The 17,393-nt window shown below is 47.7% G+C and overlaps 1 protein-coding gene across 1 annotated transcript in view; it reads left to right on the forward strand.

The window, feature by feature from the left end:
• UBXN4 (UBX domain protein 4) overlaps window positions 1–17,393 on the forward strand; it is a 210,254-nt gene that overhangs the window by 113,780 nt on the left and 79,081 nt on the right. Inside the window, exons 10-11 of the mRNA XM_086954984.1 lie at window positions 925–977; window positions 1,803–1,905. Coding sequence (XP_086811110.1) covers window positions 925–977; window positions 1,803–1,905 — 156 coding nt within the window. The remainder of the gene's footprint in view (window positions 1–924; window positions 978–1,802; window positions 1,906–17,393) is intronic.

A 17,393-nucleotide genomic window follows, 5' to 3' on the forward strand; every position in this document is an offset into this window, starting at 1 on the left:
TTCTCTCCGGACTTGCTTTGAGGGACGGCCGGACTCCAGATACCTCCGGGCGCGCGCGGGGACGCCTCTCAGGTCGGGCCAATCTCTGCCCGGCCCAGGAATGACGCGAGGGAGTCCCGGCGGCCGAGGACCAATCGCCGGGCTGAGGGGGAGAGCTGACGACGGCCGGCCGGGGCAGAAAGTTACTCCTCAGCAGATACGAAGCCAGCTCTTCCGCGGCTGCTTCCACCAGCGGCTCAGGAGCCCAGGCAGAGCTTCGGCTCACTCCCGGGCAGGGGGCGTGAGGGGGGAGGGGGGCGGGAGAGAACACGAACGGCGGGAGGGAGGCCTACGAGGACAGGGGGGGGGCGGGAGAGGAACGGACGGCGGGAGGGGGCGGGAGAGGACACAGGGGGCGTGAGGGGGGAGGGGGGCGGGAGAGAACACGAACGGCGGGAGGGAGGAGGGAAACGTGCCGGGGAAAAACATGCCCAGGACAGCAGCAATCACGGCCGGGCCGGACCAGACTCGGGGGCGTTCCCGGCGTCGCGTGACGTCGGCAAAAGCCAAAGAATCTCGGGAACGCCCCCGTGTCTGGTCCGGCATTGACGGACGCCTCTCTGTTCCAATGGCTAGCCTCCATTTATGGAGCTAGCCAATGAAGCAGAGAGGCGTGTTCAAGTCACCCATACTAGAAACTACAGATTTCTCTGGAGGAGGAGCCTAACGGCTCCGCCCCCCAGCGAAACCTAAAAAAGGAGCCACTTCAGCTTTCCTCAACAACAAGCCCCTAAGATGACCTCTTCAAGACTGCTTCTTGGTCCCCTTCACACACATTACCGGTCCACTTCACACACATTCACAAAACATTGTGCGGATATTTTAGCATACCAACAGGCTAGAGTTTGCTATGCTGTCCTAAGAACTCTTTCAATCCTCTTCAAGATCCTCCAGCTAACCGAATGGGGCAGCTCTGTTTTACAGTCTACGCTGCATATGTATCTACTACTTCACATGCTAAGAACAGAATGTTGCTTACCTTGTAACCATCTGTTCATAGTGTGTAGTGCTTTAGATTCACATGCACCTTCCGTCCTCCCTTAAAGGTTTTGGTTGTTGCAGATCTACATTATTTACTTAACTTCTTTTTAAATACCTTCCTGCATGGTCATTATATTTTCCTGTCTAACGCTCTGTCTTTACGCTTACTGGCTGTACTGTAAACTGTCTTACAATTAATCCGATGCACTTGCACAGTGTCAACTAAGGGAGGAGTCAGTATACTTTGTGACTCAAAATACTTTTTGTAACAAAGCCCAACACAAGATGGGAGGACACTGCAGAGCATGTGAATCTACAGCACTACACGCTATGGCCAGATGCTTACAGTAAGTAAATGTATTTTTTAGGCTTTATGCGCCCTACAACCATTCTCTTAGTCACACTTGTGCTCAAAATCTGAGGTATGGTGGTTCTGCATGAGAGATGGGATCTTAAGTTTGTCTCTGATTGGTTGAAGTTTGGGTCTAGTCTAATAATGTAGATTGGTTTACACATTTACTATCTTTCTCAATGATTTCTAATGCACTTCTAATAGTACTGCTTAATGAAGTACTGTGGGGCTCCCACTATGACTACGGGGAAAATTCAAGCATGTGAATCTATGAAATATCTCAATACTGGAGAACAACAGTGTGCAGGTAAGTAACTTGTTTTATGGTGTGAATTTAATTAAACTTTTCATAATTTCCTCCAACTAGTTCTTGTCTTGCTGACGAGTCATTAAAAATGTAGTAAAATAAAGTGAACTCTTACTTCTTTAGTGCTGTAACAAGAATACAGTTCCGCCTTCCAGATGGTTCTTCCTTCACCAACCAATTTCCATCTGAAAGTCCTCTACAAGAAGCATGGCAGTTTGCTGCACAGGTATGTTTTGATTTTAAATTGATTGTTTAATTCATGAGAGATTTATTTCTTTTTTCTTTTTTACTTAGTTTACTTTTGAACCCATTGATGAATAAACAATATATCCATTTCCCAGTTATATCTCTGTTTTGTCTTGTTTTTTTTAGCATCATGTCAGTTATAAATACCATAGAGATGTTTTTGAAACAATATGTTGTAGTGTGTTATGCATATTCTCAAAATGTGCTTTCTTAAAATTGTCTGTGAAGAAAAAACAACTGGTGGAGCTGAATAGCAGGTATACACCTCCTGCTCTCAAAACAAAACATGCCACGTTCATTCACTTTCCCTGTTCTACCTTCAAGGGAAAAGTACGAGTAATTGCCCTCCTCCTCAGTAAGTCTCCCAACGCTTGCCACTTATACAGGCTGTCCACCTTCATCTTTCTAAAATGTCTCTGTTACTCTTTAATTCTTATTGTCAACATTCTTTGTAGTGATATTAATTTCTATGAGATGATCGATTTCCAAGAATTCAACTCCATCTACAATTCTACCCATCTTCAACTTTCCTCCTCATTATCTATACCCTTCTGCTTGGTAGGATTTATCAACTAGTCCGTTATAGACCTGTTCGCCAACCCCAACTATGTAAAATGCCCAAACATTGGCTCCAGACTTCCCTAATATATAGGCAATGCTCTATGGATGAATTGGTCAGGGATGTTTGCTTGCGCTTTTCCTTCTCTTTCACACCTTCCGTACATGGTAAGAAAGATGCACAAACTTTCCACGCACAACCTTGTGTCTCCCACCCGGGCCAGGCAGCCTTGGTACTCGACACTCCGCGAGATATCCATCAGCCCCCATGAGAAGCTCCCAAACTGGCCTGGCCTTCTCATACAGTACAAATGCTGGATCAGACACCCGGTCAGCGCGACTTAGCAATGTGGCACCTTAAGTCTTAGAGTTTTGCTACCATCCACCCCATCACTTTCAGGAGTGCATGACTTTGTTGCAGTAAACCCACCTATTATGCCTGTCTGTTATGCAGCAGAGTTGAAAAGATTTTCCCACTATATGTATACCCAAACAACTGTAATGCCCAGTATTAAGGACATAATTTGTAATCTCTTGTACCTGTAGGACTCCCGTACACTGCTATATGGCTACACCTAACCGCTATTGCACCTTACATGCAAAACAGGGAACACTCTTATTTAGTCTTCCTGCCTCAAAGAATTCCTGGAGGGCCTCAAAAGGTTCATACCTTACAGGGGGCCCCTGCATGAAACCTTATTGTAGTCCTCACCAGGCTCACAAGCCTCCCATTTGAACCCGTCCACTCTTGTCCTTTGCAGATCTTCTTGTGGAAAGTAACTTTCTTTGTAGCCAAACATCCCCAGGAAGCATTGGCGAGTTGCAGGCACTTACCCTGCCAGATACTTTTACACCGGTCCACAGGAACAGGGTGATTCTCAAAACTAATTCTAAATTCCTCCCCAAGGTGGGACCCTCTTTCTACCTCGGTGAGATTATATAGTTCCCAGTCTTTTTTCTACAGCCAGACTCTGTAGCAGAGAGAGGCCTTCGTACCCTAGACGTTAACCTTGCTCTCATATACTGCAATGCCAGGATTAAGTCCTTCTGCAAGCCTTACTAGCTCTTTGTAGCTTTTGCGAAACCTCACAAGGGCGGGCATGTGTGGATAGGACAGTGTATCTAGATTTGCAACCTCAAAGTTAAGACCCTTCCTCTTTCCCCCTAGGGCACCATCCAGCCGCACCCAAGGTGTAACAGTGGGCTTTTTGGGTAATATCCTGCTAGTTGACATATGTAAATTGGCCACTTTGTCAACCCACACATCTTTTGTATAGCACTATTTTGTGGCCACCTTAGCCCACCTACAGGCTCGGCCAGTATTGAGAACTTTGTTTCAGACATCTGCACCACCCGCGTGTTAACCACTGCTTCATCATCATCAAGCGGGGTGTGTATAGCGCTACGAATCACACGTGAGGGTCTCAAGGTGCTGGAGTAGCTAGCTGCCTCATTTTGTTATGTTCATTTTAACAACCAGGTAATGAGTCCTTTCCTGAATTGCTGGAGCGATGAGGCAGTCCTGCGGTGTGGGGGAAGGTTCCAAACTTTGCCCGCCAAGTATGAGAAAGATCTTCCTTCACTGTTGCATTGCTGTATTCGGTTGGGTGTCTGCGAGGAAGAGTGAGGCGGGTCGTAGGTGTCTGGTCGGTTAGTGGAAGGTCATGCTTTTGTTGATGTATGCTGGTCCATTGTTGTGCAGAGCTTTGTATGCTTGGGTCAACATTTTGAAATGGCATTTCTTCTGGATCGGTTGCTAGTGTAGCTTCTTGAGGTGGGGTTTGCTGTGGGTTCATCTGGGGAGGTTGAGAACTAGTCTATCCGCTGAGTTCTGATACATTTACCGCTTATAGAGGGTACTGCTTTACAGTCAATGCAGAGCATGTGTATCTACAGCCGCACGTGCTACAAATGGAAAATGTTACTTTGTAAGCATCTGTTCGTAATGTGCTGTGCTGTATGTTCACATGCACCTACCCTGCTCTGTGGAGCCTGTGTATGCTGCAGCTCTTTTATTATTACATGTTTAATACTCAAAATGTACATGGTGCACCATGCAATGCTCACTTCCCACTCCATACGTATTTTTATCTGCTGAACTATTTAGCATGCTTTCTGTGTCCATGAACATTGCACACTAAGGGGTGAATCAAAGTGCACCTTGTGATATGAAAGACGTTTTGAAGATAAACAACCTGCAAATGTCCGAGTCTAACACTAGATGGCAGGAGCGTGCAAATCACGTAAATCTACAGCACTACACGCTATGAACATACACGCTATGAACAGATGCTTAAAGGGGGGAATAATCATTTTCATTTTGCAATGTTTGGGACAATGTGGGCTTTTAAATCTTTCATGTTTGACGGAATTCGTTTCTCAAAATATATTGTGTTTTTTATCCTCACAATTTCTTGCTATCTCTGGCCCATTAAGTTAATCAATTTACAACTACTAACAAAATATGAGCATGCAGGCTTTGCTTGGTCATAGAAGAGCTAACAAAGCTGGCACCATTGAAAATAGATAATAGTTGAATAGCGTTCTCCATCTTTAGGCTCCCATCTGGGACAATAAAGGTCTGCTAATCGCGGGCTGTCCTTTCAGCTGGACCAAATGGAAGCAGAAAGGTATACTGGTGCTGTCACAGGCCCTAACAGCTTACCGGGTAAAACCTTTCCATGAGCTACAAGGACACTACCACTTGGATTGCTGCACAATTCAGCAGTACCACAAATTGTACAGTTGTATAATGGCTGCTCTCTATCAAAAGCGAGATGAGATACAAGACTCCGTGTTGCACATGAATCTGCAACAATGGAGGGCATAAAGAAAGTTAATTTCAGTACTCTACGGATTGTTGATAACAACCCTATATTCGACACCTACATCTCCAGCACTGCAAGCTCACTGACGTCTATACATGTCCCTGCCTGACGGGCAAGACATGGACCATTCTCCGAGCAACACAAGACAAGCACCTTTGAGAGTCTGGACTGAAATTTAGTTACTTTAATATTTTCCAGCTGGCATTGGACCCCTCACAAGCTGTTCTTGCTCGATTGGCAACAACTGATGCCTGCTGGAGATGTCACAAACCGGGAGCTATTGTTATTCACATACTGTGGTCGTGCAAACTCATCCAGGATTTCTGGGACAAGATGTGGGAGTCATTGATCCAGACCAGCTATTGGGACCTCCACCCCATGGTTGAGATACCTTTGCTTTACCATATCAAATTCCAATCCAGCCTTACCATCATAAAAGATGCTGGTCTGAGCCTTGGTCAAAGCAAAACTATGTATACTCTACCCATGGAAATTGCTCACGCCTCTGACCATTGAAGTTTGGTGTGAGGCCATGCAGTGATGGCCTCTCGCAAACGCTTGATATGCAAACTTAATGACCAGCTACACGTCATCTAAATCATTTGGAACCTGTACCTGACATGACCAAGGCCATAGACTTTCTTCTGTAGAGCAATTTTATCCTTCCTCAAGAAAAAATGGAAAGAAATATATGGAGCTGGTGCTGTCATTTGGAGAGCATTTGTGTTCACTTTACCCGCCAACCGACTCTATAAGCAGACATTCCCTATATTATTATTATTTTTTTTAAAGTTTTATTTTTGTTGTTGCTATCACATGGTATACAATAACAATTAATCGTACTGTAGAGCAGCGTCAACATTCAGCTGCCTACGATCAATAGAGCAACTTTTTATTTCCCCCCCCCCAACTTAAAACTTGCTACTTCAGGGGTTGCATTGTATGATCATGAACTGTATGCTATTACAACAATGGTCCGTAGACAGGCGTTCAGCAATCCTAAAGACAGTTCTAGCAATAACATTCTCTCTTCCCTTTATGTCCCCCAGGTCCCGGGGCCATGCAGTGTACCTGGGCCTCCCGCTTCCCCCCTCTTATCACTCCAATTCCTCATCGTCCCCTGAGCTGTCCCCATCCTCCTCTTCGGGCAAAGGCTCACAAATGTCCCCCCTGTATGTATTCCACGGCGACCAGATCCTGTTCCATTTACGTGGATTACGTCTCTGTTGATATACTGCCCTCTCCGTCACCATGAGCACGTCCATATTCCTGCACCATTGCGCCAGTGTCGGTGCCTCTAGTGCCCCCCAATTCTTCGCTATATCACGCTTTGCCATCATGACACCGATGACCACCCAGCCCCTGGCATGCAATGACAAATCTGTTGGGCCCCATACATTCAAGAGACAAATTCTGGGGTCAGGCGTGAATGGGTTTTGGAGGGCCTGACTGATTGTGCGTGTGACACGCCTCCAGTAGTCCTGTACGATTGGGCAGGTCCATATAGTGTGGAACAGTGTACCCTCCTCCCCACATTTTCTTAGGCAATATGGGTGTTCTGCCCTGTGTATTTTATATAGTGTGGTGCGGGTGTAGTAGACCCTATGTAGTACCTTGAGTTGGACCAGTCTGAATCGGGTGGAAATACCCGCCTCCCTGGGCGATGCCAGGGCTGCGTTCCAGTCTGCCTCATCTAGGTCTCCTACCTCATCCTCCCAGTACTCCTTCAACTTTCCAAGGGGATCCGGCAGGTTGTTCATCAGTTTGCGGTAAGTGAGGGAGGTTGCACTGGACTCCATGTAGTCCGTAAGCAATCGGTCCTCTAAAGGGGCCGATTCCGGCAGCGTGACACCTGGTTCCAACACTGACAAGAGTGCGTGCCTAATTTGTATGTATCTGTATGTTTCGGTCACCCCTAGGTTATATTGCTCCCTCAGGGTCGCAAAGGAGAGCACGCCCTCCCTTGTCCATAGGTCGCCCACTACGGAGATCCCAATGGTATCCCACTGATCAAACCCTTTTGAACTGCGCAGGTTGCCGAGTGCTTTTGTGTCCCATAGTGGCGTGAGATTAGTGATCACTCCCTCCCATGCCAGCCGCCTTTGCGCTTTGTGCCAGATGGCTACTGTGTGTTTGGTAGGTCCCTCAAGCTTTCTCACTATTCCTTTGTTGTAGAGTGGGGCCAGAAGGGTGGACGTGCCCAGCTGGTGCCTGTCAGCCTCATATGCCGGGTCATCCTGTGGCGCGTGAACCCATTGGTTGATCACCTTGAGGTGAGCGGCCCAGTAGTACAGTTCGAGGTCGGGGAGGGCTATCCCTCCACTGTACCAGTCCCTGGTCAACTTCAATCGCGCAACCCTAGCCGGTTTGTCACCCCACAGAAGGCTGGACAGCTGTGCCGCTACGTGGCGGAAAAATGATATGGGGACCATCGCTGGCGTGTTTTCCAGGACATAGAGGAAGCGAGGCAGCGCCATCATCTTGAAGAGTGCCGCTCTACCTAATAGTGTTAAGGGGAGATTCTTCCAGTGGCGCACGTCCGCCTTCAGCCTTTCCAGCTGGGGCTTAAGATTCAGTTCCATGAAGGTCGAATGATCCCTCGTGATCCATATCCCTAGGTACTTAAAGGAGATGCGTTCTACGATCAATTGGCAATCCTCAGGCAAGGCTGGAAGGTCGCCCTGCACCATGAAGATTATGGACTTGGACCAATTAAGTTTGTAGCCCGAAGCTGTACCGTGGGTTTCGCACAGTGCCAGTAGGACCGGGATGCTGTTCGGGAGGTCCATGAGGTAGACAAGCATCATTCCCTATATTATTAACTGCCATTGGGACTGGGATGGTGAAACTATTTCATAGCCTGACTACTTTACCAATGCTCGAACATGATATGAATAGTTTGGCTTCTATTGTACTGCAGGCAAGTTTGGTAATGTTTGTATTTTAACGAGTGGTTCTATACCGATCAGCCTGACAGGCTGCTTTCTGATATTATTTCGATTTTCAGTTGTAAATGCAAAATATGACAATATTGCATGACCATGTTCTGGATCACTTTACTATAGTACAACTAATTTAAAAAAAAGGTGTGTGTGTGTGCGCGCACGTGGGCTTGTTATAATTAATAGAAAATAAGGTTGCCTATGTAAATAAAACATGAAAATCGATAATAGAGTTGGAACACAAAGGCAAATTAAATCCCTAATACTCCTTTTTAAGGATAGGCTAACCCGCTGCCTATTGCTGAGTTCTGATTCTGCAAAGGCCTTTGATTATGGAGGATGGAACGGTCTGCATGTCATGAGGTTATAAGAAGGATGAACATGTGAGAATTATTTTATGCAAATCTTTTATAATACTATCTGGATTCAAAATCCTGCTTGAACACTAATGGTTTCCTTAAACAGGAAGTAACCTTCGACAAAGGTACTAAACAGGATTGTCCTAGCAATGGCTATTTTTTACTAAACCAAGCAATACAATTAGTTGTTGTGAGTTTAATTGAATATAAAACATTGGAAATCATAAGCAACATGTCATCTGCAAAAGCGAACTGGAAACTTCCATGCCAATAGTTTATCAAGTTGTTGCAAGATTTATTTTAGTTTGCATCATCAACTGGTCCAAGTTCAGCTTAATGTCCATCATCTCAAAAATGATTAGTGCATCCTACGAGCTTTAACAGTTTTGCTAGGAACCAAAGGTTTGTAGGCTTTCCTTCCATGCTTGCGTAATACTGAAATCCAGATTCTAACACAGATTTTAACATCAATGCATTACAAACTGTGCACAACACATGATATACATTAACCTCAAAATGACAAAGGAACACCTGCCGGAACTTCATAATGACCTAACAAATGCCCTCAGTCGAACCATATTATAGGTTAGAAATTCCTTGTAAACCAAATTTATCAACTCTTTTGCAAATGGAGTAAACCTCAGCTGGATCAACTTGCAGGTCATGAGCACCTGAAATGTCATTGCATTACTAGCAGGGGACTCAGTTCATTGACTTTTCAATAAACTGTTGCTTCATCTTTGCACGGTGTATTCATCTGTTTTCCCTAGTTCTATAAGTCATTGCCAAACCAAAGAAAAAGCCGTACCAGCTCATAGTCTTGCTCCTGCAAGATCGAGGAAGTATTGGAACGCCAGGCTGCTATTGCTGTTAAGCACTGTTTCGATAGAGGCCAATCAAAACCTTGTAAAGAGGTTCAACCTGTGGGCAGACCCTGAGCCACACTCTGTGTAGTGCTCCTTGCAGGTTTTTTTAGGTGATAACATAAGGCCTGCTAATCGTCCACTAAAGTCTGACCAAAACATTTATTGGGCGTCTAAATTTGGTGAGGTGCCAGGAGGATTCCTCTTGCATTTTTCCTCGGGAAAATACTATGTTTAGATTAGATTATATATATATATATATATATATATATATATATATATATATATATATATATATATATATATATATATATATATATATATATATAGATATATATATATATATAGATATATATATATATATAGATATAGATATATATATATATATATATATATATATATATATATATATATATATATATATATATATATTCAAAGTCTTTCCTCACAGAAAGGAGTCGAGGCGCACACACTGTAGGAAAGGAAACGTCCTTTAATTACACCGATTAAAACCACTCCATTGTCCTGTTTCCTGATGCATTTCGGCCGCATCGGCCTTCTTCGGAGGAAGGAGGGAGGGAGGGTTTTTCAACATCCATTCACCTTCAGAAACGCACGCAGGCTCTTCATATATATATATATATCCATATAGCTGCTCCAAAAGACCGCTACCCACGTAGAACTCTGGCAGGCAGCAAGGCAAGCAGACACGGACCTAGATTAAGTGCAAATTCTTCTGCGTTTATTTGTCGGCCATAACGCGTTTCACCACCAGAGTGGCTTGATCACTATATATATATATAGATACAGATATAGATAGATATTTTTACTCTCCAATGTCTGGCTCGCAAGCGCAGAAAGTAGAGAGCGCACTCTAGAGCAAGTTCTGTTTCCTCTTTATTAGTATGTGAGTAGAACAACATTCACCCAATGCGTTGGCCTTTTCACCTTGATCACGGGTTGTTTTTTTGTCGTAGTTGCCACCACCAAGCTTTTTATTTCCTGTCGTGAAACATTTCCTCATTTCCTTTTACTGCAAAGCATTCTGGTTATGGTAGTCTGATTTGAGCTGAGGACAATGTAAGTATAAAGTGCCAAATGTACTAACGTGCAAACTATGCTTCTTAATGTGCAAATTTGTGACGTACAAATAAGCTTGTGATTTAAATCATTTGTGCAAACTTTCTTTAAAATGGGAGGAATAACATAACAATTTCAATCAAATTATCATATTCCATTCTGTTTCTTAATTTGCTATGGCATAATGTTGCAACATGTTATGTTATTATTTTTTTGTTTGAAGTCTGTTTTATTTTTTAAAACAAGAAAGGAACAAAGGGTCATGTGTACACAGCGTTAAGCCTACAACTCATTCAGGGCAGGCCACGTTATTTTGCAATCATTTCTCAACCGAGAGTAAAAAAAAACAGTGAAAGGCCAATTTAGACACAGCATGTCGCCTACAACCCTTGTTGGGCCGGCCGCGTGGTCTAGTATGTGGAGCGATAACAACTTATTGTAGGGTTTCTTGAGGCCTGTCTACAAGCAATAACGTTGAGAATAGTGCAACTCAGGTCTCAACATACACAGCGATTAGCCTACAACCCATGTAGGGCCGGCCGCGTCAATTGCAAATGTTTCTCAGTGTTGGCTCAGGCAACAGGGAACCAATGATGAAAGAGCATGTCGCCTACTACTCGTGGTGGGCCAACTGCTTATACTAGTATATGTGTCAATAATTACGGGTTGTGTTAAATTTCAGGACCCATCAAAAGAAGGACAGTAACGTTATGAACATGGACGAGAATCCCCTACAAAGTGGATAGTGAGAGACAGATAGAAGCAAAGCAGGGATAGATGGGGAAAGGAAAGATGTGAGACTGAAACAGCTATCTGGGTAGGCGAGTGAGCAGACCATAGGTAACACTCAGTAACGGCTAACTGGAGGCACTGTGGGGACTGCAGTGAGCGCGCTGGGAGATGGGTGACTATAATCAGTCTGGGCATTGTATAAGCTTATTAGGATTTGGCGGGAGCAGGGCATCCTCAAAGAGACTCAGCACTCTAAGCTTGACAGGTAAGTATCGTGCATGTTCTATTTTACAGAGGTGTTGGACCATTGGACGCCACACAGCATAAAACGAGTTCCTCGCAATTGCAGTTGCGCAGTGAAGAGCTCCATAGTTAAAACGTGCCACAGTCTCACAAACAAAGCAGCAATCAGAGGCGCCTCTGGCCTTTTCCAATAGAGTGCAATGAGTTGTTTAGCCGCCCCAAGCATATGTAAAGCTATAGTCCAATCGCTGCTCGTAAGTGCTTTCAAGGTGGCAGGTTTGATGCCCAGGAGGATCGTGACTGTGGAGTCCGGCAGGGGGAACCCCAATACCTCCTTGATGTGACTAAGGACTTTCTTCCAGAGCAGGGTCAGGAGCGGGCAGGCCCACCAGATGTGAATGAAGTCGCCAGATGCATTCGAACATCTCCAACACAAGGGGGACGTGGCAGGGAAAATATGCTGCAACCGGACCGGTTTATAGTACCATTGCGTCATAATTTTATACGCATTGTCCCTCTGTGGGATGCTGAGATAGACCCTAGGAATGTCGCGCCAGAGACGATTCTACTGTCCAGGTGTGATTTCTGTTCCTGACGCCAGGTGCCATTGACGTTGATACGGGTGTAGTGTCAGTGTAGGCGGGTGTTGAAGGATCTGGTATGTCCCAGATATGAGTCCCTTTGAATCATCGAATGAGCGGACCAGCCGCTCAAAGGGGGTTGAAGGTCGGATAGCCGCCTGCCACAAGGTGGGCGACGATACCCAGCGCTGCAACTGCGCATATTGTAGACTCGCTTCTGGCGGGAGACGAAATTCGTCCCTGCACTGGGCGTACGTCTTTAAGTTTCCCCCCTCAAACATGTCTCCAATGACTCTGCACCCTCCCTGTAACCATTTAGCAAATGCTTGTGTGTGGCAGGCCGGTGGGAAGAGGGGGTTGTCCGCTATAGGGGTATTAGGTGAAGGGAATGTCGTCGTGCCCCTTACGTACGGCTATTTTGTCCCATATATCAAGGACCGTTTTAGTAGGCACTGCCATATAGGCACTGCGGGAGCGCGCCGTCCGGTGGAGCCATGTAAGGTCCCAGATAGTGCGTCCCGTTATAGTCTTGTCCATATGGAACCACACCTTTTCGCTTTCAGTGGTTGTCCATTCTGAGACAATACGAAGGTGCGAAGCCCAGTAGTAGTCCAGGAGATTAGGGCATGCCAGACCCCCTCTATCTCTGGGCAACATGAGGATCTGGTGGGAGAACTGTGGTCGACAGCCACCCCAGATAAACTTGGTGATCTCCTTCTGAAGGTCCAGTATCTGTTGTTGTGGTATGGGGGTGTGAAGACATTGAAACAAGTACAACATTTTTGGGAGGATAGACATTTTAACAGCGTTAAGCCTGCTTAGCAAGGAGATCGTCAGTGGCTTCCACCTCCTCATGTCCTCCTGGACAGCTGTATTGCATTCACCCCAATTTACTTGAGACCATGTGTCCAGAGAGGGGGCCAGCTTCAGGCCCAAATAACGAATATGGTCTGCAGTCCACCGATATGGAGCCAGCGCCTTCAAGGCTGGAAGCTCCTCCTTCGGGATCGTGAGGTTTAAAGCCCAAGACTTGGCATGATTAATGTTTAGGCCGGACGCCCTTTCAAAAGTCTGCAGGAGAGCGTGGAGCGCCGGAAGGGAGGTATGTGGGCGCGACAAAGTAAGGATAAGATAATCTGCAAATAATGCCACTTTATTCTGGTGCCCTCCTAAATTTAAGCCGTGGATGTCCTCATTTTGCATAATCATCTCCGCCAGGGGCTCCACTCCCGGAGCGAAGAGCAGAGGCAATAGGGGGCAGCCCTGCCGAGTGCCCCTGTGTATATAGAAGGGGTCTGAGAGCTGCCTGTTAACACGGACCCGCGCTTGAGGGGAGAGATAAGGCTCCATAATCCTCTAGATCATTTTGTGCCCCAGACCAACCCTGTGTAGGAATGAGCTAAGAAAACCCCATTCCACCCGGTCAAAGGCCTTTTCCGCATCAAGCAAGAGAAGACAAGCCGGTATATTCCAATGGTGCGCTTTCCCTACCAAGTGGGCAATTCTTCGTGCGTTATCTGCCCCCTGCCTGTTGCGGATGAAGCCAACCTGATCTGGCTCCACAAGTCCCGGCATGTGGGGTTCCAGGCGTTTGGCTAACATTTTGGTATAGAGTTTGAGATCCGTGTTTAATAACGCTATGGGACGGTAAGAGGCACATAGGGTAGGGTCCGTTCCCGGCTTGAGGATGAGAGCTATTTCTGCCATGCCCAAGGAAGGCGACGGCCCTCCATGTCCGAGAAGGAATTATATGGACGCAGCAAGTAGGGCTGGAGCTGTGATACGAACATACGATAAAAGGCTACCGGCAGACCATCCAGGCCTGGCGTCTTACCAAGGGGTAGGTCTTTCATGCTGCAGTCAGTTCCTCCGGCAAAAGAGGGCCCTCCAGCTGTGCAGCATAATGCGGATGTATTGGGGTCCAAGGACAGTGGTTCAGTACCTCATTGATATGGGCTTGAGAGGGTTGGTCCGCCTTGTAAAGGGCAGTGTAATAAGCCCTAAAGGCATCACATTTCGCCTGTTCCGCAATGGCCCGCCCTCCATCGGATACCTGAATGTTCGGGATGTGGGCCTTCAGCGCCTGAACCTGCAGGCGCCGCGCTAACAACTGTCCCACTTTGTCCCCTCGAAGTACCGCTGTTTCAAGGCCAGCAAAGAACATTCGGCTTTGTTAGTCCGCAGACAACGGAGCTGACCCCTAAGGTTTGCAAGTTTCCGCCGGTTTGCGAGGGAAGAGTGCTCCCGATCCTGCACCTCTAACTTCTTTATATTCGTGGAGAGGCTATCTTCTAGTTTGCGGACTTCCCGAGAATGAGCAATCGCCATAGACGTGATGTGGCCTCGGATTGTCGCATTAAAGGCGTCCCACACCACGGGGAATGGGGTCTCGGGGAGGTAGTTGCTTGAAAAATAAGAGTCTATGGCAGTCCGTATTGACTCCACAGCATCCGGATCCCGCAGAATATGCGGCAGTAAGCACCACCGCGGATGACGAGCAGGGCCAGTGGCCGGGTCCTGCAGGATAAGCTCAACGTGAGCGTGGTCAGAGATCGAAATGTCCGACATAGCCGCTGTTAGAATATCCCCTATGAGGGCGTGCAAGATAAATAAATGGGTGATGCGCGAGTACGAGCGGTGCACAGGCGAGCAGTACGAATAATCACGCACCTCAGGGGAATAATAACGCCAAGAATCTATAAGGCCGAGTTCCGTTATCTGTTTCGGAAGCGTTGATGACATGGCACCTGATCCATTCTAGGAGGCGTCACAATGGTCCAACGCAGGGTCCCACACCAAGTTAAAGACCCCTCCTACAATTAAAGAGGTGTCGCCCTGTGGCACCTGTTCCCTAAATAGCGTCCAGAGATAGGAGTCCTGCATCTGGTTTGGCGCATAAACATTACACAGCGTGAGCAGGCGTCTGCCAACCACCACCCCCGCCCTGATGAAACGCCCATCTGCGCTACGGAAGGTCTTTAGGGTCCCCCTGTCTGATGCCCCTTCTGCAGAGGATAGCCACTCCTGCCGTTTTGGTGTCTGCAGCTGCCCAGAACTGAAGGGGGTATTTAGGATGTGCCATGCGCAGGGTATCGTCTTTAAGCAGATGGGTTTCCTGAAGGAAAATGATGTCTGGGCAGTGCAGTAGGATGTAGCGCCACACTTGCCGACGTTTATTGGGGGAGTGAAGTCCATTAACATTGAGGGAAAGGATCTTTAAAGGGTCAGGAAGAGCCATTAACACCGTAGGTCACTGGTTAGCGCGCTGAACCTCCCACGTAGCCATAGCCAGGCCCAGAAAAAGGGTAGTAAATGGGGACCCCCCCCCTCCTATGCGCCAGTGCCCACTGCAGCCTCACAAACATCCACCCATCACACCCCAGAAGCAGGGAAGAAGGTAAGGTAAGAGAGCAGAAAAACAGTAGGAAAGAAGAAAAATAAAAGAACAAGCAACATCGGCCAACCTGGCCACATCGTTCTGTTCCAATCTTGGGTCATCCTTCACCCTAGGGTTTGGAGAAACCCAGAGACGTCACTCTCCCAGGAACAGTAGAGGGTAGGTCATTCGCTGCTCACAAGTCCCTTCCGGTATGGAGCTCCGGCACCAGCCACTCTGTCAAGCACGGGAGGAGGTGCAGTAACCTGAACTCAACAGAGTACAGCAAGAGCAGGCCAAGGAGAAGTCGCAGAGAACAGTATGGGGACAAATACTGTTCAGCTAGGGCCTGGGGAGCCCGGGCCCCCATCAGATCTGTCCCCCTCCAGGGACCGGATATGCTTGATGATGTTGCTTTTGGCCTGCAGGGATGCATGTTCGTCCAAAGGTGGTGAGCGCCGGCGCACAGTGGACCAGGAGGCACTAGCCGGCACCCGCACGACAGGCGGGGGACGAGTCGGGCTGGTAGGCCGAGAGGTGGGCAGACGTAATAGTTGAGCCGCTCCCTGATAGGACCGTATCACCCTGCGCTTAGATTCCTATTGAAAGAGGAGGGCGAACGGATGACCCCATTGGTATGGGATTTTAAGGCTGCGCAGTTTGTCCGTTACAGGCCGGAAAGCACGACAGGGTCGTAAGGTGTTAGGTGCCAAATCCAGAAAAATCTGTATTTTATATCAATCATATGTGAGATCCAGCTTGGCTCTCGCCGCCCGAAGGATGGCTTCCTTCTCTGTGAAGAAGTGGACCCTGGTCAATATGTCCGGGAGGAGACCCGACCTCCCCGAGGGCCCGGCAACGCGGTGCGCCCAGTCCAAAGCCGGCGGAGAGGAGTCCTCATCCCCCCAAACTTCATGTAGAAGCTGCGCCACATATGTCCTCCCCTTCTGCCCCAAGAGGAACGCCCCGGATACGGAGGTTGTTCCGGCGACTTCGATTTTCTAGGTCCTCCTGCTTCAGCTGTAGCTCTATTTTGATCTTCCAGGGCAGCTAAGCGCTGCCAGAGTTGTTCTTGATCTTCCGTGCGGGTATCAACCGTCTTCTCCAGTCCGTCCACGCGTTCGCCCAGATCCATGACATCCTTCCGGAGCTCTCGGACGCAGGAGTGAACCTCTGTGCGCAGGGAACCAATTTCAGACTTCAGCTCGGCCATGAAGGCGGCCATGAACGCTTCTGTCACTGGTTGCGACGCTTGTGTCACTGACTGTGATGTGATGTCCCTCCAGGCTGAGAGGCCACCTCTGCCGGGGCAGACCCGCCCGCCTTGCCCCACAGTGCTGCAACCAAAGTATCCTTGGAAGATGGCATAGGGGCGTCTTTACCGCGGTTGGGACGTGTCATCGTAGAGCTGCTGTGGACCGGCCAGGCAGCAGAATCGTAGATCCGATGTGGACAGGGTCTTGAATGTATTCACCGAGGCTCCCGGCAATCCCAGATAGGGACCACCCCTGTGGGCCTCACGTTTGTCGCTTCTCACCTGCCTGCCGAGTCAGACAGGAGTATGTAACCAATAGCAGTATCCACAGCTTCTCGTCCCTCCAGGATCAGCGGCAGATGTAGATGGCGTGTGCCGTGTGCCCGTCGGTCTGCAAGGTGACATGCAAGCCTCCATTCTCTAGAGGACGACTATGAGTGGATGCAGGGAGATAGCTCTGTGAGGCGCACGGCCACAGCAGGAGTCAGCGCAGTGGAATAGTAGGTTGATGGTCTGTTGCAGAAGTGCAAGTCCCACCGCGACCTGGATCCGGGAGCAGTCAGACTGTGGGATACTCTCTCCGCTATGCGGGCGCAAGACGCAATGTAATCGAGAATGGCAATGTTCTGGAGGGGGGCCGAAGGTCCAGGT

Source organism: Lissotriton vulgaris, chromosome 2_1 (genome assembly GCF_964263255.1).
Source record: "Lissotriton vulgaris chromosome 2_1, aLisVul1.2, whole genome shotgun sequence".
NCBI lineage: Eukaryota > Metazoa > Chordata > Amphibia > Caudata > Salamandridae > Lissotriton > Lissotriton vulgaris.